The sequence below is a fragment of the Condylostylus longicornis genome, unplaced genomic scaffold, assembly GCF_029603195.1.
Source record: "Condylostylus longicornis isolate FDR11 unplaced genomic scaffold, ASM2960319v2 ptg000044l, whole genome shotgun sequence".
Taxonomy (NCBI): domain Eukaryota; kingdom Metazoa; phylum Arthropoda; class Insecta; order Diptera; family Dolichopodidae; genus Condylostylus; species Condylostylus longicornis.
Window position 1 is genome coordinate 9,309,953 of NW_026578013.1, and position 24,230 is coordinate 9,334,182.

Genomic DNA, 24,230 nt, shown 5'->3' on the forward strand with positions numbered 1-24,230 from the left:
ACACTTTTTTGTAGGTAGTTCCATGAAAATCCCTAATTATATAAGTCGGATAACGATACAATGAAGAAAATACGGTGTATAGGTATAACGTAATACTTTGATAATACAAACGCACTATAGTATTTTATTTAAGATAGATATTTTCCTCTGGAAACGTTCAATGATAAGATTGTTTCAAAATCCGAAATTTAGTTGAATTTAGAACACACAAATATATATTTTTGGATATATCCAATATTCCATTTCCTATATGAGCCTATAAAGAACTTGAAATATTAAATCGGACTCTGCCTTTTTACCCATTTATTATGCCTTTTTATATAACAATTATCTTTTTGAAAAATTTGCAATATAACAAAAATATTTCAGAACAAAATTCATAAATTTTCATATATTCATAAATGTATGTAAATGGAAAACTGAATTATGATATTTCGAAACGAAAAGAAACACCAGCTTCAGAAAACCATTTTAAGTAGTCATGCAAAATTAGCTTGACACTATACACAAAATATAAAATTACAATTTCTTCGTAACTACAATATTATTAAATGTAAACATACAGGAAATTACATAAATACTCCTAGACTGAATTTGATTAAATTACACTATATAAAAATTACATTTATATATGTATACCAATTATATTTTCATAAACTATATGATAGTACAAAAAGCGCTTCAATTAAAAAATTTCAAAATAAATTATAATTTTATTATTTTATTGAATACCAAATACAATACATATGTATATACTTAATTGAAAACCACAAACATTTAATTTTCAAAATGCATTATAATTAATATAATATAATGTGTTTGACTGACTAGATAATGCACATACATTTGTATATTTGATCTATAGAAATTATATAAACACAAATGATAAATAATTTCCGGTTTTTTTCCTTTTTAAAAATTTGTGTATACATACATAACATATAAATAAAATTTTTAACAAAATACAATAAAAATTCAAATCAAAAATTAACAAAAAATTTGTTATATAGAATTTTTTTCTACTTTATTATTAAAATAAAACCACAAAATACAAATAATATACATAATATATGTGTATAATTTAATTATATTTGAGATGCATTCATACTCAATATTACATATTTATAAATTAAATATGTATAAATAAAAATATAATAATTTTGTTTCTTTGATTGATAAAACAAAAGTAAATAAATATAATAATATTTTCCTATACTAATTTCAAAATATTATAGCAGTTTTCATTTAATAAACTGTAAAAGCAAAAAAAAACTAAAAGCAAATTAATTAAAAATTAACCACAAAATACTATTTAAATAATATTCATTTTAATGTATATAGGTATAATATATAATTAAATATTTTAATATAATCATATACGTAATACCCAAAAATAAAATTATAAATCCTAAAAACATTTTAAAAACATGAAATTCTTAATTTATTCATAGTCACATTGGTTAACACTTAATAAAAATAAAAGCAAAAAAATAACAAAGAAAAAGCCTAAAAACATGAAAATCATTCTAAACTAAATCCTTGTTAAGTACATATACTTATTTCTTATATATTTTCATAATGAATTTTGTCCTTTCAGAGTAGTATTAATCAACAAATATTATACGCAAATATTCACTCTCCTTCACTTCTATACTGTCATTATTTATACAAAAAAATTCCTACCTTTTTTTTTTATTTTTTTTGTACAAAATTCTATTTGATTTAAAGTCATTTTGTCTTCATTGTTATTTTTTTTTTTTTGCTTTTGGAAAATATATTTTTAAAATTAACCATTTTTATACTATCATTAACATTCCCCATAACTTCAAATACAAAATCCTATACATTTTCTTTCTTTACATAAATATTATATAATATAATGAAATATTATAAATATATTTGCAATATATTAGTATATAAAAATATCTATTATAATATAATGTACATATACACATATATCATTAAGAACTCTACCCTGATATATTTTTTTATATAGCCCACATAATATATAAGATATATCTAAATCCTTATCCTCTATACACATACTTACTTCCTTGTTTCAAAAAAAAAGACAAAGAAAAAAAAAATGTATGAAATTATTTTTGGTCGAATTGTCAACCTTTTTATTAATATACCCTACATACTTATACATACATATATATATATATCCATTTTTTCGATATCATATATACAAAATCTATTATACTTTTCCTTTTTTTTATAAAAAAAATAATGTATGTATTTTGTCCCCTATATTAAACAGAAACAAGCAAAAAACAAAAAATGAAAAGAAATACCAGTAAAAACCAAAATAAATAAATAAAATAATCCTTTAAGTTTATTTCCATTATTATCCTTTTCTTTGGTTTATTTTAACTTTTTCTTTTTGTTTTGTACTCCTCGTTTTTTTTGTTTGCTTTTTTTATTACCTTCTTTTGTTTTTATTATGATTTTTTTTTGCACACTGCTGAAAATATGCGGTATATATATATTTATATATATTCATATATTTATATATAATTTACCTATATATATAAATATAAATATACATGTATGTATTAAAATTTCGTATAATATCGTATATTATCTCGTATATGTATATATATAGAAATAAAAAATAATTAAAACCTATGCTTGGCCAAATTTACCTTTAGAATTCAAAAAAATAATGTTAAAAATTTCTTTGAAAAAAATATACGAAAAAAAAAAGAAAAACAACAATCTATTTAAGTTTCAAATTTGAAATATAAAAAAGCAAAAAAAAAAAACAAAAAGAAAAAATAATATTCAAAATTATCTCGTATTAACAGTTTTTATTTTCTATTTCTTTTTTCCATTCATCTCGTTATTAAAAATTTCTTTTTCGATTGGATTCGACTTTCATTTTGTTCGTTTTCGGCTCATCTTCAAAAATGACTGTGTCCATCTTCAAAAACGAAATTTACGTGCAAATTTTTGACCTACGAAAAACAAAACCAAAAACATAAATTAAAAAATTAAAAAAATTAAAAAAAAAAAACAACTTTCTGCTAAAACACAGTTCCACCTCGTTGGATCGTTGAACCGACTGATGTTAATGTTGAACGTAATCGTCATGTTACACTTCATTGTCAGGCACAAGGTGTTCCAATTCCAACAGTTGTATGGAAAAAAGCAACAGGTAATGTTTTTTCTTACTAATTATGTAATTATTAGATTATAATTATTAGATTGTGTAGATTGTGATCTTGGCCCACCATGACGAAATCCATTATATCCTCATGACTAAGTATTAGACAAGAGGTCCATAGTACTCCTGTGAGAGCAATGTTATCAATTTACTTGATAATATTTTACGTGCTAATGCTCCTTAGCTCCTCTACCGTCAAGACGAAACCTCCGAAAGACTACCTCCTCTTGAGGATAAACCCTCCACATTCCACCATAAGTTGCATCAAAATCTTTGCCACTTCCGTTGCTCTCTTAAAAATACAATCTAGAAGTGCCGTCACTCCCTTAACTCAGTGTATTATGTACTTATTAAAAATATGTATTTAAAATAAATTTTATTAATTATGTGACCCTTGTTTTTCAAAATTTAAAAAATAAATCAGATCAAAGCAATACTTCGTCAAGTAGCACGCACTGCAAAGATAAAAATTTTGAAATCAAACTTTCTTTTGAAGAAATACAACTCTGCTTAAAATTGCCTGTCCCTATCTGATGTGCAAAAGAAAGCGCATTCTGGGAATTTTGTTTTATGATAGCTTGGAGGATCTGACAGAGGTGTTTGACGCGGCTTTTGAGACTCGCCAAGAAGGTTAATTGGTTTCGGTAGCTGGCTTCTGGGATTCAATTACGTGGGGTTTGTGGGGTATTAATTTAAAGATAATATTCAAATACAAATTCCATCACCCAAAAGTTTAAACAATATTACACAATTTTTTACTATCAATACACAATTATTTACAACAATTTCAAATGAAAAAAATTTCACACCACTGTAAATGAAGTCAAAATTTCAACATGCCCCTATAAATCATTTAACAATTCCATTTTTTTTTTATATAATTTTTGTATTGAAAGATTGTCATTAAATTACATTGAAATGAGACTAAAAATATACAATAGGAATAAAAAGGAAAAAAAAAATTGTTAAAACTTTTATAAAGTCAATTCAAAACTTTATTGAAATTTATTACTATTATCTCGTTAACTGGCCCAATAAAAAACAAACAAGAAAATACACGAAAGTTGATCCTTACAGATATTGTTAAAATGAAAAAAAAGAATGCCCAAAAAAAAAAAAATTCAATAAAAATTAGAGAGAAAAATAAAAAGAAAAATAAAAAGAAACTTTTCTAATTTTTTTTTTTCTCTTTTCTATATTTTTATCCTGTTTATCGTCAGAAAGAAAAATAACAATAAAAAAATCAAACAAAACTTAAAGAGAAGAAAAAAATTAAATTCCTTTATTTCTTTTGGTTTTCTTTTATTGGAAAACTTTTGTAACAATTTTCAATTGTTAAACCATTTTGTTTATGGTTTCAGTTTATTGGAAGGATATTTTTCGAAGAAAATTTTTTTCCAAATAATTTTCATTCCATATACAAATAAAATTTTAATATAAATAAAATAAGAACGAACAAAAAAAAACATAAAAATTAAAATGGATGTGTAATAAAAGTTAAGAATAATTTGTGCAAGGAATTTATTGCGTTTTCTTAAGTAAATCCTGCCACAATTTGCATGTTGGAAAATTTTAAGAATTCTTATATTTTATAGTCAATATTCTAATACAAGGATCACATACATATAAATATTAAACTTACAAGTATTTATAATAAATTGTGTAGAATTGATGACCAATTCAAAGTTTCAATATCAGACACCATCCAATATGTATTGCACATACATACTTGTTTTTATGAATATACATTTATTCTATAACGTATAATTAAATTATAGGAAAAATTTTTAAAATAAAATTTGAAAATTTTTTCAATACTTGGTATATATCAAGATAAATTACCAAAAAAAATAAATAAATAAGTAAATAAAAGTTCTATCTCTATTTTGATTAAGCATTTCCGTACATACTCGTATATACAATGAAAATTTTCAAGACTATTTTGCCATACGAACTTCAATACGTACATTGTATTCCCTAAATTAAAAATAAAACCCATTCTCTTCCAATAAAGTTTATTTAATATTCTTTCATTTTATTAAAAAAGTTTTATTTTTTAAAATTTTAAGACAAACTCAAATAAAATAAATTCAATTTAAAAAGAATTTTTTTTTATAAAAATTAAACACAAGTTATAATTAAAAAATCTCTCGTGAATCCATCTTAATAATCCCGAGCTAAAACAAACATTATTGCAATTAAAGATGACCGACTAATATTTATAGTTTGATTAATTTCAGAATTAATAATTACTCATTGTTATTATGACACTTAATATCATTGATTATTGTTGAATGGAGAAGAATACTCTGATTATAACGGTTTATCTATAAATTAACGCGGTAGGAGGCAAGTTTATTAGTTTGATCGCCCACACTAGGGGCGACCCACACTGTAATTTCAGCAGAAAATAAATTAACTAAATTATTGCGATTTATTTTCTACATTAAAAAATTTTAACAGCTTGCTGACTGGCCGCGTTATTTATTTACCCCCCTAAAATGTTTTTAAAATTTATTTAACTGTGTTGATCTAAATTTTTATATCAGATGGCTTTGTACTAATCACTTGAGCTATTTCCGAAACTTTTTATTTCATACAACTAGAAAAATATGAAATAAGTATAGATTATTTGAAACAGGTATATGAGTGATAATTTGTAGTGAAGCAGATTAAGCAAGTTAAGAAAACAAGCTTAACACGAACAACTGATTTATTTGAGGATCTTACTATTTTAATATCTTAAATTATTTTTAAATTATAAATTATAATATTAACTATCAAATAATTTAAAATTTTGAAAGGGAATTTTGAAAACTATTTAGAAAATTATGAATTTCGAAATTGAACTTTAAAATATCGAATTTAAAGTAAAATTTTCGATTATCTTATTGTAATAGGAACCAAATCTGGTGATTATGAAGAAATTCGTGAAAGACCATACACAAAATTATTAGCAAATGGATCTTTATACCTGCAACATGTCAAAGAAGATAGAGAAGGATACTATTTATGTCAAGCTAACAATGGAATTGGAACAGGAATTGGAAAAGTTATACAATTAAAAGTTAACTGTAAGTTCTCTTTTTTCTTTTCTAGTGACAAAATTAAAAAATATTTTTCACATTTTTTTTTTTATTTTTTATATTTTACTTCTTTTTTTTATATTTTTCTTTTTATTTTAAAGTTAATTAATACAAAAAAATACAAAAATAAAAACAAGAAATCGTAAAAGAATTGCAACTAAAGAAAAATAATAACAACAACAGAAAAGTGCATACAAAGTATATCCTTTGGAAAACTACACAAAAATAAAATTACCTAAAAGAGACTCGACTAGAAAAACAAAATTTTTGGTTTTTGTTTTCTTTTGCAAAAAATAAAATGGCTAAAATAGTTTACTTATGTAATTCATGTAAAATGAATAAAATGACGCCAGGTTACATCTATTCTATTTGTATTTTTGCACTATAAATTTTGAAAAGAATGAAGAAAAAAACAAAAATAGGTAGAGTTGACCATGTCAACTTTGCGTGATAACCATACGAATGAATGATTTTAAGTGATTAGTGTTGATGGCCACACTGTTCCATAAATACTCCTGGTTTGTTATTCGTTTATGCAAAATCGCAGCACAGTGATTTCAATAATTTTCAGAATTAATATACGACCAAATGACTTTCGAGGTTATTGAACCATCAAAAGTTAAGAAATTTCAACTAGCTTTATCAAATATAAAAGCCCTAATAAAATATTTGCTTGTGCAACATTTCAATACTGTAAGTTCTATAACTTTTTAAGAACAAGCCAAATAACTTTGAAAGTTGTAAGTAACCACTTTCTCTATCACATCCAATTTAACTAGGTTTCTGGCATTTACTCTTATAAAAAATTTGTGAACATCTTAGTTTAATTAGTTTTTGAGTTATGGTTTAGACGGGCGGACACATGGACGGATATGATTAAATCGATTCAGAATTCGACGTTTAATGAAAAATATACCCTTGTCTATATCACAGACCATTATTTCTTAGCACTGCAAACGGTAAGGGAAATTTATTATATCTTTCGAACATACTTTCGTACGAACATAAATAGGTAGTAAATTTTTGTTTACAATCATAACAATTTCGTTCATTCTCTATTTACATTAGACCAACTATAAATATTTTTTGAAGTTTTTTAGTGTAATTTGAATGAAAATTACGAAAATGCAAAATGTATTAATTTCATTTCTAATTGTTTCCGAGTAAAACTACTTTTAAGTTTATTTTAAGTAAAAATTTTTCTTAAATTTTTGAATTCAAAAAATGTTTACCGAATGTTCCAAAGTAAAATTTTGTGCTAAATATTTTTATAAAACTTGCAATTAAAAACAAATAATAAGAGTAGCTCTTATAAAAAAACTTTTCGCAACAATATAACATAAGAATTTCAACATTGCGAGAAAGATCTTTATCCAACATTTCCAAAATTTTTAATTATATTTAAAGGTTTGCAAAATAAATAGACTGATTTACCATTACTTTTTGTAAATATAAAAAATATTTGTAAAAGAAAACGGAAAACATGAATTTAATTCAAGACTTTTTCTTTTACCTTTAAATGTTCTTTTAAATTATATAGCTTTTGATTTATCTTGTGAACTTAAAATAATATTAATGCTGGTTGGTATTTTGACGTAATTGGTGCTACATAAGCTACCCGTACTCCAATTAGCTCAAACACGCCGTTTTGTTTTCTACAAATTCGGGACCACCAGACTGTAGATGATTATTCCATTATTCGCCTATTTAAGCTATCCGATTATATAATGTGTTGATGGGAAACGAAAATGTTTGTGACTGAGCAATTTATAATTTCCGTTTCGGAAATGTTTATAACCCAAAAAACTCATCTACCTCTTCATATCTAGCTTTATTTTCGCGATTCGCTAACCACAAAAGCGTGACGCAACGATCCTCTATAATTTCGAGGACATTTTTAATGGTTTTAAGGACAGAATCACAATCCGACTGTCCGTTACTATTAAGGCCACGTATATAATATCACAATGATATTATAATTCGCAGAAATGCTTATTTTAGCTGTTTTCTTCTAAACACAATACAATTTTGTATAAAGAATATAAAAACAGATTTGATATTCATATAGCTCCGCTGTATTACTATAAAAAAAATAAAAAATTTTTTTCCTAAGTTAAAAATGTGCACTCAGTCAGAGTCTAGCTGCATTTTATCTCTAAGTAGCCGCATTTTGAAATGATCAGAAACTGTTCTCAATTTAATTAATCACACAAGAATATTATTTCCTCACTAAACTCATGTTCAAACTCAAACTATTTCATCTAAATCGATATCTTAGAGAATCTAATCTGCTGATTCTGTAATTGGTTAAACGTCAAAATTATTTACTCAGCTAATTTTTTGTTTCTCTTTTCATAGTTTTTAGTTTTCCACTCGTATCCTTTTTAATTCATTTTTTTTTATTACACAAAATAAAATAAAAAAAAATTCCTAAGATTTTTTTTTCTCTTCTTCCACTTTTTTTTTTGAAATTACTTGTTTTTCCAAACATTTTTTTCACTCAATTGTTAAATACTGCTTGCATTTTTTTTACATTTTATTTTTTTTTTCTTTTTGTAAAAAAAAATTGTACTTTTTGTTTTTTATTTCTTGTTTTTAAACCTTTCAAATTTCGTAAAAAAAAACTTTTGCTCTTTTCTATAAAAGAGTCGTATTACACCGAAAAAAAATAAAAATAAAAAAAAAGTTCTATTTAGTCACTAATTAAAAATAAAATATAAAAAAAAAAGTTTTTTTTTTTTTTTAAATATTTTTTGATTTTTTGTTTTAATTTTTTTTTCTATATTTACTCAACGCTATTACATAAAAATAAAACTTCAATTTTCTTCATTTTTTTTTGTTTTTCTTTTTCATACACAGCTTCACCGTATTTTCCCTCACCGGCTAGGTCAGTTATGGTTAAAAAAGGTGATACAGCTATTTTACAATGTGAAGTTAGCGGCGATAAACCAATTAATGTAGTTTGGGTCAGAGCTGGATCTGGTAAACAAAAATTGGATCCAACAACAAATTATAAGTAAGTATATTTTTCCCATATTTCGCTTGTACAATAATCTAGTTATATGTATGTATTTATCTTGAAATATAGTTACCACTAAACGTAAGATATACCTAGGGGTTATTGTGAATATTTAAGTAGATTTTTAGTCGGTTGGATTTAATTTAGTATATGGTTTATGTACGTACGTAATATACAATTTTAATTTCAAAATTATTTTTTTTTTGTTTTCTCCCAGATTTTATAATATTAACAAAATATATGTATATGTATATGTAAGGGTTATTAGGGGTCAATGCATTTATAAAAAAAAATAAATTTATATAATAAAATAAAAAGACAACAAAAACAAAAAATCAAGTAAAAATCAAGTTGGTTAATTTTTATTCCAGAATTTTACCTTTACATATACAATAATATAATATGTATACATACAAAGTAATTTTATACACAAACACAATATAGAATAATTTTTACATATACGTACACCTTTATTCATGTTATACACAGAAGAGTGAAAGAAAGACAGAAACATTTTTAATGAACAGGGAGTTTTTTCCGGTTTTGTTTCTCTATATATAAAACTTTTATATCGGAAGTCCTTTACGGTAATAGTTGACTGCGTTGGGGAGATTTATTTGTTGTTTTTATTTTTTTTTTTATATATGAATTTCGAAAAAAAATAAACTTTTCCTTTACAATTTTCATGGTTAAATAACAAAAATGTTTATATAGGTTTCAAAAAGTATTGCAATTTATTGTAAAATAACAGAAAAAAAAATATTATTACAAAAGTCTAAATTACTTTTTGGTAGTTAATGGTTATTTTATTTTTATTTTTTTCTACTTTTCGGTTTTTAATGTACTCCTACGTTCAATTCAATAAAATGTCATTGACATGATGACTTCTATGAGTTTTGATTTTATGATTTTGATGATTTTTTTCCCCACTATTAACTATTTAAATAAACTACTTATGTGGGAAAAAAGAAAACAACTCTTGAAATTTAATGCAACATTTTGTTTTCATAATTATAATAATCGCATAGTTGTATTAAGACTTTGCTCTTTGATTTGAAATATTAAAAAATTTCCTTAGAATTCAAATAAATTTATTAAATTATAATTGTTAATTATTAATTACAGGATATCAGTAAAACAAGATGCCACTCAAGAGGGTGTATCAGCAGAATTACAAATAATTAATGTTGAAAGTATTGATAGTGGACCATATTTTTGTCAAGCAAGTAATCTCTATGGACGTGATCAACAATTAGTTCAATTGCAAGTACAAGAGCCTCCATTACCACCATCTGCTTTGGAAGCTGCAATGGTAACTAGTCGTTCAGTTAGTTTGAAATGGCAACCAAGATCTGGCGATTCAGCTGAAGTTACAAAATATATAGTAGAATATAAAGAACAAGATCGTATGTTAAAATATAATATAAATAATTTTTTGTTTTTTATATATAATTGTGAATTATTTTAATTTATATTTTTTTCTTAAATTAGCACATTTTATGGATCAATGGCAACAAATTGAGATATCAGATCCACCACAATATACAACATTAATTGAAAATTTAAAACCAGCAACACGTTATGCATTTCGTATTATTGCTGAAGGTACAGCTGGTCAAAGTGCACCTAGCCAAGAATTAAATATTAAAACTGAACCACAAAGACCAGCTGGACCTCCACTTAATCTTTCAATAAGACCATTATCATCTACTGAATTATTAATAACATGGATAGCACCTTTATCTGAATTAAGACATGGTGATATACAAGGTTATAATATTGGTTTTAGAACATCAAACTCACAAAGTAGCACATATAATTTTACATCGGTACCAGGCGATAGTGATGGTGTCATAAATGAATATTTATTAAGTGGTTTACAAAAATATACACGTTATATAATAGTAGCACAAGCATTTAATCAAGTTGGACCAGGTCCATTAACGGACCCAATATCTGCACAAACAATGGAAGATGTTCCTAGTCGCCCACCGGAAGATATAAGATGCGCAGCATTAACTTCACAATCATTACAAGTATCTTGGCAACCACCACCAGTTCATCATACTAATGGTATGCTTGTTGGATATAAATTAACTTTTGAACCAATATTAGAAGATTCAACAAATGGACAAGATCATGTTGAAACACGAAAGACAACTACACTTACAACAGTTTTAACAGGTTTAAAAAAATATACAAATTATAGTATTCAGGTGTTAGCCTATACTCGTATGGGTGATGGTGTAATATCTGATTCTACATACTGCCATACCGAAGAAGATGCACCAGAAGCTCCAGCTGATATTAAAGTAGTTGTTAGTTCACCTCAATCATTATTTATTTCTTGGTTACCACCGAAGGAGCCAAATGGTGTTATTACAAAGTACAATTTATATACTCGTGTTGTAAATGGTCGGGAAGAACTTAATCATGAAAAACGAAATCTTCCATCTCAACAACTTTCTTATGAAGCGAAAAATTTACAAGCGCACATCGAATATCAATTTTGGGTTTCAGCATCAACTCGCGTTGGAGAAGGAAAAAGTTCGAGGGTAGCTTCTCAAGTTGCAACAAATAGAGTTCCTGCTAGAATTGTATCTTTTGGTGGGACAGTAGTCCGACCATGGCGTTCTACTGTGACATTATTCTGTCAATCGGTTGGTAAACCGAAAACTCAATGGTACAAAGGTGGTATTTCCTTACGACAAGGCGCTTTTCATAATACTCAAATGTTAGAAACAGGTGATCTAATAATATCGAATTTACAAGTCACTGACCAAGGAAATTATAGTTGTCAAGTTGATAATGGTGTAGGTACTGATAGATTAGATCATGTTTTAGTAGTACAGGTACCACCATCATCACCCGTTTTATATGTAACAAGTGGTACATCAAGTAGTATATTAATGCATTGGAAAAGCGGTGCTAACGGTAATTCTCCAATAACTGGTTATACATTACATTATAGACGTGCACAGGGTAATATAGAAGAAATGCATTTATCACGTCATTTATCTAGTCATGAACTAAAAGGTCTTGTTTGTGGAAGCACTTATCAAGTATTTTTAACTGCACATAATAAAATAGGAACATCACCACCAAGTACCTCATTACATGTACGTACACAGGGTCAATCACCTGGTATGCCATCCACTGCCAATTTAATAGCTCCAAATTCAACATCGGTTGTCTTAAGACTGCATACATGGCCGGATAATGGCTGTCCTATTTTATATTTTGTATTACAATATCGTTGTTTAATGGATACCATCGAGAAAAATTGGATATTAGGTAAGTAAATCGTGGCCTTTTCAATTAATATTTTTAATCTACAAAAATCTTAAACTAACCAACCCATTTTTTTTTAATTATAAAATACAAAATATAAAAAAATTTAGTATCAAATCAATTAAAACCACAAAGACGTTTTATAATAAATGGTTTAAAACCAGCAACATTGTATCAAATAAAAATGGAAGCACATAATGTTGCTGGTGTTTCAAAAATTGATTATCAATTTGTAACATTAACAAAGGATGGTGAACCACCGCCACCAGAAATTGTTGAAAGAGGTCAACAAGCAAATTTATTTTATGGAAATGTTAATTTATTAATACCCGGTATTGCAACAATATCAGGAATTATTTGTACGGTTGCATTAATTGTTATGTGCTATAAACACAGTGAGTATCAAAAATATACTTTATTTCATATAATGCTTATATACTCATATATTCAATATATACATTATGTATGTATTTGCATAAATATGTGAGAGTGTAATATATTAATATATATTGTTATTAAATAATAAATTATGTTTGTCGATGTTTTTTTTTTATTCATATTTTCATCTTATTTACGTAAATCATCATATCATAAACTTATAATCTATTAACATACGTCATTAATATATTACGTATATAGTTATGTACATATATATATATATACAAACATATTTATTGTGCTTTATTTTTGATTTATTCTTAACTAGTCTCAACTTAATAAGAGATAAATTATTAATATTAAAGATATACAATAGTTTTAAATATTTATTCCGGCCGATGGCTTTTATACTTTTAAAATGAAAAAAAATTTCAAAATTTTTTTTTTTCATATTAAAAATTAATGGGTTAGCTTTGACTATCATATCATTAAAAACCCATTTACCATAGCTACTATCAACTATGAACTATTTTCATATCTAAATGGAACGCAAAAATTATGCTACGTGAACGCGAAATTCAATATTTTGGCGTAATGAAATAGAAAAATTACTGTCAAAAAAATGAAAATTTTTCAATTATATGTGGAAAATCTGAATATATGCATAGATTTTCTCCTACATATTATGTATGTTTGTATATGTATGTGTATATTTATATATACAATATGACATTGTTTGTCTCCAATCATCTTCATTATTCATTCGATTTTTTTTATTAAGTTTCTAGTTTTATTTTTTGTTTTATTTTTTGTTTTAGCTTTAAATTTTTATGCTTTTCATTTTTATATGAAATTTCTCGAATTCTTGCACAAAACATATCAAATATTTATATTTCAATATAAATACATAATATATATATATATGTATATATATATATATATATATATACATATTTTTGTTTATCATTTTCTCCTGAAATCAAATCAGTCCCAAATATTTTCAACTATGTCAATCTTTTTTATATCATATTTTCTTTATAAATTCCTTTGCTTCTCATATACATATGTATATTCTCGAATCCCACAAAAAATAAAAAACCAACAAAAAAAAAAACGAAAAAGGATATTTTTTTTCCTATTTCTTTTTTTTTTTCTATTTTCTTTTATTTCTAATTTTGATTTGATTTTATTTTTTTTATTCTTTCTTTCTTTTTTTGATTTCAATCTCATGCATATTATATGTTGTATGAAATGGAAAATAGAACAAAGCAGTCGCATTCAAAAGGAAGCAATGGAAAATCGTCAAAACAGTGAAGCCGCACAACGTGAACGTTATTACGCTACCATTCATAAAGTTTCATTGCAAAACAATGATAAGATTCCAGGTAATTTATACAACTATAATATAACTTATATAGAAAAATATATACGATCATATCAATAATATAGACCATATGTATATACTTACATATTTATGTATACAATATAGTAAATTTATTTCAATAAAATATAATATGAAAAAAAATCGCAAATAGAAGTAAATGTAGAGGAATAAAAATGTCATAAAAATTTGTATCTGATTTTATTCAAAAATTTTAAAATAAAAAAACAAATCATGAATTTAATCCTTTCCAATTTTTTTTTTTAGAAAAAATCAAAAATTTTGAATATCATTAGTCTGTTTATATAGAACTATATGCACTGTCATTACGATTTGTGCTCCAACGCAATTTTTCTACTCATGAAAAATAAGAAAAACAACTAAGAGAAACAATTATTTACCTTTTTTTGTTATTTTATCTCAAAACATTTTAAAGAAATTTTTCTTTTTATATTTATATTGCTGATATCTTATGATTCTGTGGTTCTATAGCAAATTTTTAATTACATCCATTCTGTTCTGAACTTTTAATCCCTTAATTTACCCATTGTATAAAATCACTTTTTTTTTTAATTATTACAACCTAATATTATTTGAATTAACAGATAACAGATGACTGCAAATATATTAATAAAAGTTTTTTTTCTTTTAAACAAAATTTATTCACTCAAAATTACACTGAAAAAAACGCATATCTTAAAGTGGCTATAAAGCATTTCGAAGATATTAAAGCTTTGCATATTAAAGCTTTGTAAACAAAATGTTTAACAACTCACAATATTTTTATATAAAATTAAAACAATTTTTATCTTTATATAAAATAAACATATTTTAATACTTTTTATAGTAAAACGCGCTATAATTATTTCAATTATATGAATAAAATAAAACTAAAAGGGATAAAATTTTAATATACTCGTATGTATAAGTGTTGTAATAAAGATATAATAATAGCTCTTTGGGAAAAAGCCGTTTTAGTTTTTCAAAAAAAAAAATGTAGCTGAATAAAAAATATTTCGATGGACACAAGTTTATTGGTATTTAATTAAAATGATTTCCAAATGAGAAAGAATTTATTTTTTATATGTTATAAATATTTCTCAATTCCTTGAAAATAATATTCTTCTTATAGTAAAATTATTAAACAAAATATGTACAAAATTATTGTTATCTATTCAGAAATTTCTTTTATTCCAAATAGATAATTTGTTTTCATAAACTGCTCAAACTAGAATTAATTTGAAAACAGTACATTTCTAAAACTATTTAAATTATATTTCAACTGAAAATAAAGAGATAAGAAATACATTTGCTTGAAATAACATTAAATTATGATTTTCCGTGATTTCAGATATAGTTTGCTTCTGTTCTCGTTAGTTAGAAAGGGGAGACGGCAGTACTACCGCTGCCACCCAACACTAGGCTAAATTAGACAAAATTTTTCTCAGTATAAAATAATTTCAATTTTCATTTATTTATTTCTTTAAAATTCCATTGTAAATTTTATAAAATCAATAAAACAACGGCAAATATGGTTTAGTACCGTTAATTTTAAAACAATAATATTAATAGAAAGCCGCTTTTTAAAAAGTAGTATAATCTAGGTTTATCGGGTTAATTTAGGAATCATTAAAACTCTTATAATATATAATATATAATAAATAAAACGAAATTACTCGTAAAAATAATATTTATAAAAAAACAAAATTATTCTCATTATAAATATTTTGAATTTTTAGAAATAATTTTTTAAATTAAATTAAATTACTTATACTTTACATTCATAAGTTAAATTATTCTGTTTATATACATTGTTTATGATAATTTAAATTGAAATAAAATTTTGTTTTATTATCAATTATTAATATTGAAAATTAATTATTTCTTATTTCTAATTATTTACTTTTCATTTTTTATTTATTTTATTATTATTTAGTTTGCATTTTTTTATAATTTACATTATACGATTTCCATATTGGCAATATTTTAATTTTTAAAATTCACTTGAAATTAATAATAAATATCTAATAAAATGCAATTAAAAAAATAATGCCAAAAACCCGATTTTATTAATTATTATAAGATCAAGTAGTTCTGAAATTCAATTGGAACTATATTAAAAGAAAATTTATCCTAATTTATTAAGAACATTTTGCTAGACGGAAAAGTTAATATGCGATTATCTTGCCTGTTAAAAATATCGTCGCTAAAAATTAAAAATTTTTTTGTTAATTTAGAATTCAGGGCAAGCACTTTATATACGAAATTCATTATTTTCTTCTTTAAAGGTATTCATCGTTAAATTATTTGTATCATTCTTAAACTAAATTTATATCAAATCTAACTAATATTGATATACTGATTTTTCCTTTATTCATTTTCGAAACAGTTATATAGACATTTTTGTCAAACTGAATTTTGCAATCGGATTTTCTTTAACATTCTAAAACTACTAATAGATATTGCAGTTCAGCCCTCTCCACCAACATCAACAACTTTTTTCCTAAATATTCCCCGAAACCTTTTATTATTAGTTTCGAAGTGCCCTGTATAAGTACATTATAAGTTCAGATAGTTCAGTAATATCTGCTCTTATAAGTATTATAACTGCTTCTAGGTAAAGAAATGGACCTCAATTCGTTCTAAGGAAAATTATTCTTAAAAATTTGTTTTTTTTAATGCCAAACAAAAATTTAAAAATTTATTTAAATCTAAACTTTAAACTTAATTTTATCGAAATACAATTTTTCGATTTACAATTTTTTTCGTTTTCAAACCACAAGAATATAATGAATTACTATATTAAATCATTTATATTTTATATTCTCTATATTCTCTATATACATATATTATCATTTTAATATACAATTAATTTTATTTTCAAATTTTTATGAATTTTATTACAATGACTAATTAAACTCTTCGCATATATGTATAAATTATTTAAATTTGAAATTTAAAAAATAAATTACCAATTTACATTTTTGAGTAAAAGAAACCCGTCAAAAATTTCTTTTATATTTAATTATAAATTTTCCTCTCAATTTATTTACAATTAATTAACATTATAGCATAGTATTATAATTCCAGTTAAAATCCTTAAAATTATACTCTTATAAACATTTTTTTTTTTTTTTTGTGAAATTTTAACATGAAAAGAGAAAATTTTCTAAAATAAAACGAGAAAACAAACAAAATATTAAAAATCGCTTGAGGGATTCTGATTTAGAAGAGAAACAGAAAAAAAAAGGATTACAAAAGGAGCATATAACATGGCAGCCAGTCTTATCATTATTCTTTTTCTATATACATTTTATTTTTGTTTTTCATTTTTTCCGTGTTTTTTGTCTTCTCTTCTCTATGCCATCTTATAATCTAAAAAGAAAAAATAAAAAAAGGATAATGAACCAAATTCATCATACATTTTTTTTCTCATATTTTTCTTTTTTGTTGTTTTTGCAGTTTTTCTTCTGTTTTACTGTTTATTGTTTTATTTTATTTTTTCTCATTTTGCTTCTTTTTTTTTATTCATTAATTGTTAATAATTTTTATTTTTGTTTTTATTTTTTCATTTTGTTCTTATGTTTTTGCATATAATATTGTCGTTGTGTTGTTTATTTCATTTTTTAATAAAATTTTATATATATTTATATATATTTATATATGTATGTATACACGTATATGAAAATATTATTATCATCTTTATATATACGTATACTATATGTATGTATACTTGTTATTAATTTTATTATTTTCATCTTCTATTTTCATTTTTATGATATTTTTTTTTGTTGTTTTTATTATTACTATTATAAACAGAAACTTCAGAAGATATTTCACCATATGCAACATTTCAATTATCAGAAGCTAGTACATTAGCACAACCGCATCATACAGGACCAGCAAATACATTATTACACTCGTTTATGTATCATGAGAGAGCACTAACTGAAGGATGTTCATCGCCACCACCAGCTGCGGTACTTAGACAACTGAAAACCTCCTCATCTCCATATTATAATATCGTGCGTTATGATTTTTTTATTTTCTTTTATTTTCTAATTGGCTGTTTTCTTGTTTTTCTTTCCTTGTATATTTATGTACACAATTTTGTTAATTTTTTTTTTATCTCGTTTTCTTCTAGCATAAAAGTAAAAAATAAAAAACTTATATATTTCATATATATAATTGCATAAAATGAAATATATAAGTATATATATATAACATTGTTTTTGCTTATATTTATTTTCTTAAATATATTCATTGTTGATGCTTCTTTCATTTTTATTAACAAAAATACACAGGTAGATTATAATAAATTATACTTAAATATACATTCAAATTATATGAATATTTTATATTTTTATAAAATATATAGTAAAATATTTTAATACATAGGCATAATTATATAAACAGTTGATATACTCATTCATACCCGCTTCATACGCTAGATATTGTACAAACATACACGTATGAATAACGCTAACATGATTTTTCACATATACTCGTATGTTGTAAATACGTAAGGATTATACAAGGATCAAAATTACACAAAATTTTCATATGCAAATATAATAATTTTTTTTTATATTTTGTTTATTTTATTATAGTTATTAAAGAATTTAATTTTCAAAATTCAATTAATTTTAGTTTTTTTTTTTTTGTTTTAATATTTCCGCTTAAAAAAATACTTTTAAAGCCTATTATATGATATATATTGTATAGTTATTTAAGATTTAATTAAATATTGCTTGGTTATAAAAAAAACACAAAAGGAAAATAAATGATTGATTTAATAAACAAAAGCAAAAATAATAAAAGAACAAAAATATTAAATACAAAAAATGCATAAAATCCTTTTTAGCATTTTAGAATACACAACAAATTATTATTGTTGTAACTATAAAATTGTAACATAAATGAAAAAAAAAAATTTTTTTGATCTCAATCATTTATTTAATTATACCGTAAATGCAGAAAAAAAGTAGAATTAAACACATATATGCAAAAAAAAAAATGTTTATTTTTCAACATTATTAATTGTATACGAAAATTTAACAATATGAATTTTATTCTTTGTATATTATACTATATGAAATTTCAAACAAACAAACCTATAGACACAAAAAAATCGACGTAGACATTCAAGAAAAACTGAACCTGAAAGTGAAGAATCAGAATCAGATCAAGATCCATTAACATCGAGTCGAACTGAATCATCAAATCAATTAGAAGCAGCAAAATTAAAACATAGTAAGTATATATATAGCTATTTCATATATTGCATTTTATTTTAAAGAATCTACATATACATATATAATATTATATACATTAACATACATTTATACAATTTTATAAATTCTTCAATTTTTTCTTGAAAAAGAAAACAATTCTAAGTCTAAGTATTTTATTAAGGAAGAATACGTACTTATCTTATATTACCACATAAATATATATATATATGTATATATATTTGTGCTGTATCCTATTTTAATTCTTAAAAATTAAAATCACAATAATTTTTCATATACGCAAAAATGTTGCAAATTAAGTTGAATAAAATGCAAAAAATAATTGTATTCCTTTTAGCAGTATATATTATGAGACTGCTATATATTTCAAAAAAGCGTATAAAAATCTCAACAATCAAGCCACTTTTATAAAACAAAAAAGTCATTTTAAAACTGTAGTGTTGCACATTTGTTCCGGTAGATAGGCGTATATGTATGTTTTTGCATATAGAAAATATAAATGACAAATCTTTTACACTAAAATTCATTTCTGTTTATACAGAGTAACAAAATACGTAATATAACAGAATTTCAATACGTAATTTCTTTGCATTATTTTTAATTAATAATGTCCTATACAAAAGGACAAATTAATAATATCCTATAATATAATTCTAATGAACAATATTCTTAAGCTTGGTATAAGAGTAACGACACAATTTAGAATTTTATAGTTAAACAAACCAACCGGAATGCACTATAATTAATATTTATAACAAAATGTGAAAATTCTTCATATACCTTTTCACAATTTTTGAACTTTTTAAAAAACAAATTTGAGACAAATTAAAAATCGAAAACTATAAACTAACTATTTAAAACATATTTTATACAAATAATTTACTTGCTTTTTAAATTTATACAATTATAATTTAGCAAATTAAATCCATGAAACTCGCAAAATATAATTAAAAATTAATGTACATTTTACAGCTTTAAAACTTACATTTATATAAAAAGAAGCTATAAACTGTTATACTGTATACGTATATATATATATATTTTAAGAATATTACACAATTAACTGTTATTATTTGTTATTCCCATGGTATTACTTCAATTACGAGACCTGGACATTTAATAAAATAAGAATTATTGTCATTCGTTGTTTTCAAGCAATGACAAATAACCAAAACTGTCACTAATATAATACTTTTGTCTAACTTGTGCGTTCTCGTTCCTCTTTTCTTTCTATTAATGTCCAGACCTGGCAATTACGTTATTATTATTGTTATTTTGCTTTTTAATATTAATATACTATACGATATCATAAATGTATACTTGTCGCAGTGTTAAATCTGTTTTATATAATAAATTGTTTAAAATAACCCTATATACCCCTTTGTAAAATATAGCTTATTAAAAATTCCATAAATTATATACAAAATTTTAAATTTTTAAAAAAGTATAATTTCCTTATTGTTTGATTCGCACTTAATTTTGGAACGTTTATTGTAGCGAAAAATATACCGTAATGGTTTATCAATGGTTTTTAGTAAAATATTAATAATCCCCAAATAGTAGAACGATATAACAGTTACTGTATTTTGTAATATCCTTGTGCTATAAAAACACTTAATTATTCAACTACCTATACTACACAATTCATTTAATTCATTAAAGAAAAGCTAGCAATTCCGATTACATAACATGTATTATCATTACCTATAAAAGAATAAGAAATTGTTCTTAAATAATATTATTTTCCCACAATTTTATAGCAGAATTCTGCAAAAAAAAAGGATTAAAATGTTCCTATGCGCCCCTATTCTATAAAAATAAGTTTTTCATTTTTATTTAATGTTATTTATATACATATACATTCTCCCTATTTTATTATAATAACCTATTACATAATATAATTCTGATTATTTTCGTTATAATTTAATTATTTCTTTATTTTTTTTTATTCTTTTTTTTCATTTTTAATAGGTATTATTTATCATGGTGCCCAATCAAGTACATCATCAGATTTATCACCAATGTCAGAACAAAAATCATTACCACGACGTGGTAGATCAAGGTATCATCAACAACATCTTTATTCGACAAACACAACACCAAGACACTCAAAATCCTCAAATTTAAATGCAAATAATATCACAACGTTATTAGTCACATCCCCACGTAGTAGTAATAATCGTAAAAAATTAAATTTAAATAAATTAGTTACTAATTCAAATGCAATACAATGTGGTAGTACTACTACTACAAAAACAACAACAACATCAACAACATCAAATATTATAAATAGTTTAAAAAATTCAAATTCTAATAATTCAAATTTAAATAAAAAATCACCATCTTCAAATAAAACAATATCAACAATAATAACACCAACAACAATTTCATCAACTCAATCAATTTTATTAAAAAATTCTAATTCAAATTCAAATTTAATTGATTCAAATAATTTATTAGATAATAATAGTAATTGTGATAGTAGTACTCAAGCAAATGTATGCAATGTTAAATCACAAAATCAATCAATTATTAATAATAAACAACAACCACAACAACAACAACCAGTTAATTCAATAGCATCGTCAATAATACAATCCCGCATGCCTTCCCAATTTCGTCCTATTCCACACAAAACCATACCATCAAATACATCAATTATTGAATCACCAACAACACCAACATCTGCGAAATTTTTCTCAGCGACGACTTTACGTAAATAAATTTGTTAGTTTTTTTTTTGTTGTTTTTTTTTCGTTTTTTTTTTTCTGTTCGTTTTAAATGTACATATACATCATACATGTATATTATCATTATATTACACTCGAAATTATCAAAAAGGATAAAAAAAAAAAACAAATCTTTAAATACAATCAAAAATAAAAATAAAAAAAAATATTTCATTAATCAACTACATTTAATTATTAATTATTATATATGGATTTAGTTAATTAGTAGAATCAAAATCTCATTCATATATATTTATAGCATATAACGCATATACACACACAAAAAGTACATACATTAAAATACGTTACATATTTACAAATGTCATCTATATAAAATATTTTGCTCTTAGTTATATTCTTATATTAATTCTTTAAAATTAAATAAATGTTTTAATAAAAATAATTAATAAATTTCTAAACAAAAACTAAAATAGTATTGAAAAAATAACAAAAAATTGCCATAAAGATTGGCCTAAAATCTCAATATAAAAAACATGTTATTCTTTTCTCTTTTTTTTTTTTGTAAATTAAATTTAGAAAATTATTATAGAATAAAATTTTTAAAAATATTAAAAAGTGGAAATTATTGAAAACTAAATGAAAACAATAAAAAAAATTTGATTTGTCTCTTTTGCACGCTTTTTTTCTTATTATTATTATTATTTTTACTGTTATACGAATTATTTGAATAAGTTGTTATTGTATGTGTCAGTATTTCGTCTATTTTTCAAATTAAATCAAAATTTTAAATGATACCAAATGGCCTAACCATGAAAAAGATGCCAAGCAGAAGAAAAAAAAAATAAACAAAAAAATGGGCCTATAATTTAAAATATTTAATTTTTTATTCAAAATTTACTACTTTGTTTTAATTATTCTGTGTTATTCGAATTGAATTTGCATTGTTATATTATTAAATTTAAGAAAACAAAAAAAAAATCAATTAAAAAAAGTAATACTTATAACATTTTAACGTTTTTTTATAATTTGTTATATATATATAAAAAAAAAATCTTAAAAAATTCACAAAAAAAAAAAAAAATCTGAAAAAAAAACTCACTAAAAAATCTAAAAAAAAAAAATTCTTTCAATATTCAATGACATAAGAAAATTATAATTAATCCTGAACAGGGGAACATTGCGAACACTATTACCATTACAACTACAAGAGAATACACCCACAGGGCAAGGTGGTGGTGGTGGCGGCGGAGGAAATAGCAATAGTATAAATAATTTTCATCATCAAATACCAATTGAAGGAAGTACACCGGATCGACAGGAATTATCAGAAGCTGAATGTGACATTGATACAATTAAAAAATTAAAATTAGGTATGAGATCGACATTATGGTCAAGGCCAACAGCTGGTAATAATAACAACAGTAACAACAACAATAATAATAATAATGGTAATAATAATATAAACAACAACACAATTAGTAATAATAGTAATAGTAATGCTATAGGTGGTACCACCGGTGGTGTTATCGGTATTGTCGGACCGACTAGTAATAATGATCAACATCAACAACATCAATTACAACAATTACAACAATTACAGCAACAGCATCAACAGTCATCACATCCATCTGATTATTCAATAGCTGTATGAAGTTTAAAGAGAAATAATAATATTAAAAATAAAAATAATAAATTTAAATCAATTTTTAAATAAAATTTTTTAATTTTATTTTATTTTTAATATTTTAAAATATTTTGTTTTTTTGGTAAATTTTTGTTATGTATACGTAAAAAGATTTTATTTTATTTAATTTTTTTTTAATTATCACTGTTAATATTAATTATTAAATTATTTTTTTATTAAAAATTATCATAAATTAATCATTATCATCATTTATCTGTAAAATCATAAAAATTTCAATATATTTTTTTTATAAAACAATTATTTTTGTAATAAATTTTGT

General features: G+C 23.5%; 1 protein-coding gene across 11 annotated transcripts in view; it reads left to right on the top strand.

Moving 5' to 3' along the window:
- LOC129610439 (cell adhesion molecule Dscam2) overlaps window positions 1–24,230 on the top strand; it is a 190,179-nt gene extending 165,949 nt beyond the window's left edge. For 2 of the 11 annotated variants that reach the window (XM_055523021.1, XM_055523026.1), the window contains exons 11-21: window positions 3,041–3,160; window positions 6,070–6,243; window positions 9,115–9,271; window positions 10,400–10,680; window positions 10,766–12,568; window positions 12,676–12,960; window positions 14,206–14,328; window positions 18,144–18,349; window positions 19,445–19,577; window positions 21,548–21,638; window positions 23,437–24,230. In XM_055523021.1, coding sequence (XP_055378996.1) covers window positions 3,041–3,160; window positions 6,070–6,243; window positions 9,115–9,271; window positions 10,400–10,680; window positions 10,766–12,568; window positions 12,676–12,960; window positions 14,206–14,328; window positions 18,144–18,349; window positions 19,445–19,577; window positions 21,548–21,638; window positions 23,437–23,917 — 3,854 coding nt within the window. In that variant the 3' untranslated portion in view covers window positions 23,918–24,230. Of the gene's footprint in view, window positions 1–3,040; window positions 3,161–6,069; window positions 6,244–9,114; window positions 9,272–10,399; window positions 10,681–10,765; window positions 12,569–12,675; window positions 12,961–14,205; window positions 14,329–18,143; window positions 18,350–19,444; window positions 19,578–21,547; window positions 22,535–23,436 lie in introns of those variants that run through there. The other 9 variants (XM_055523028.1, XM_055523029.1, XM_055523018.1 and 6 more) reach the window with 7 other exon arrangements.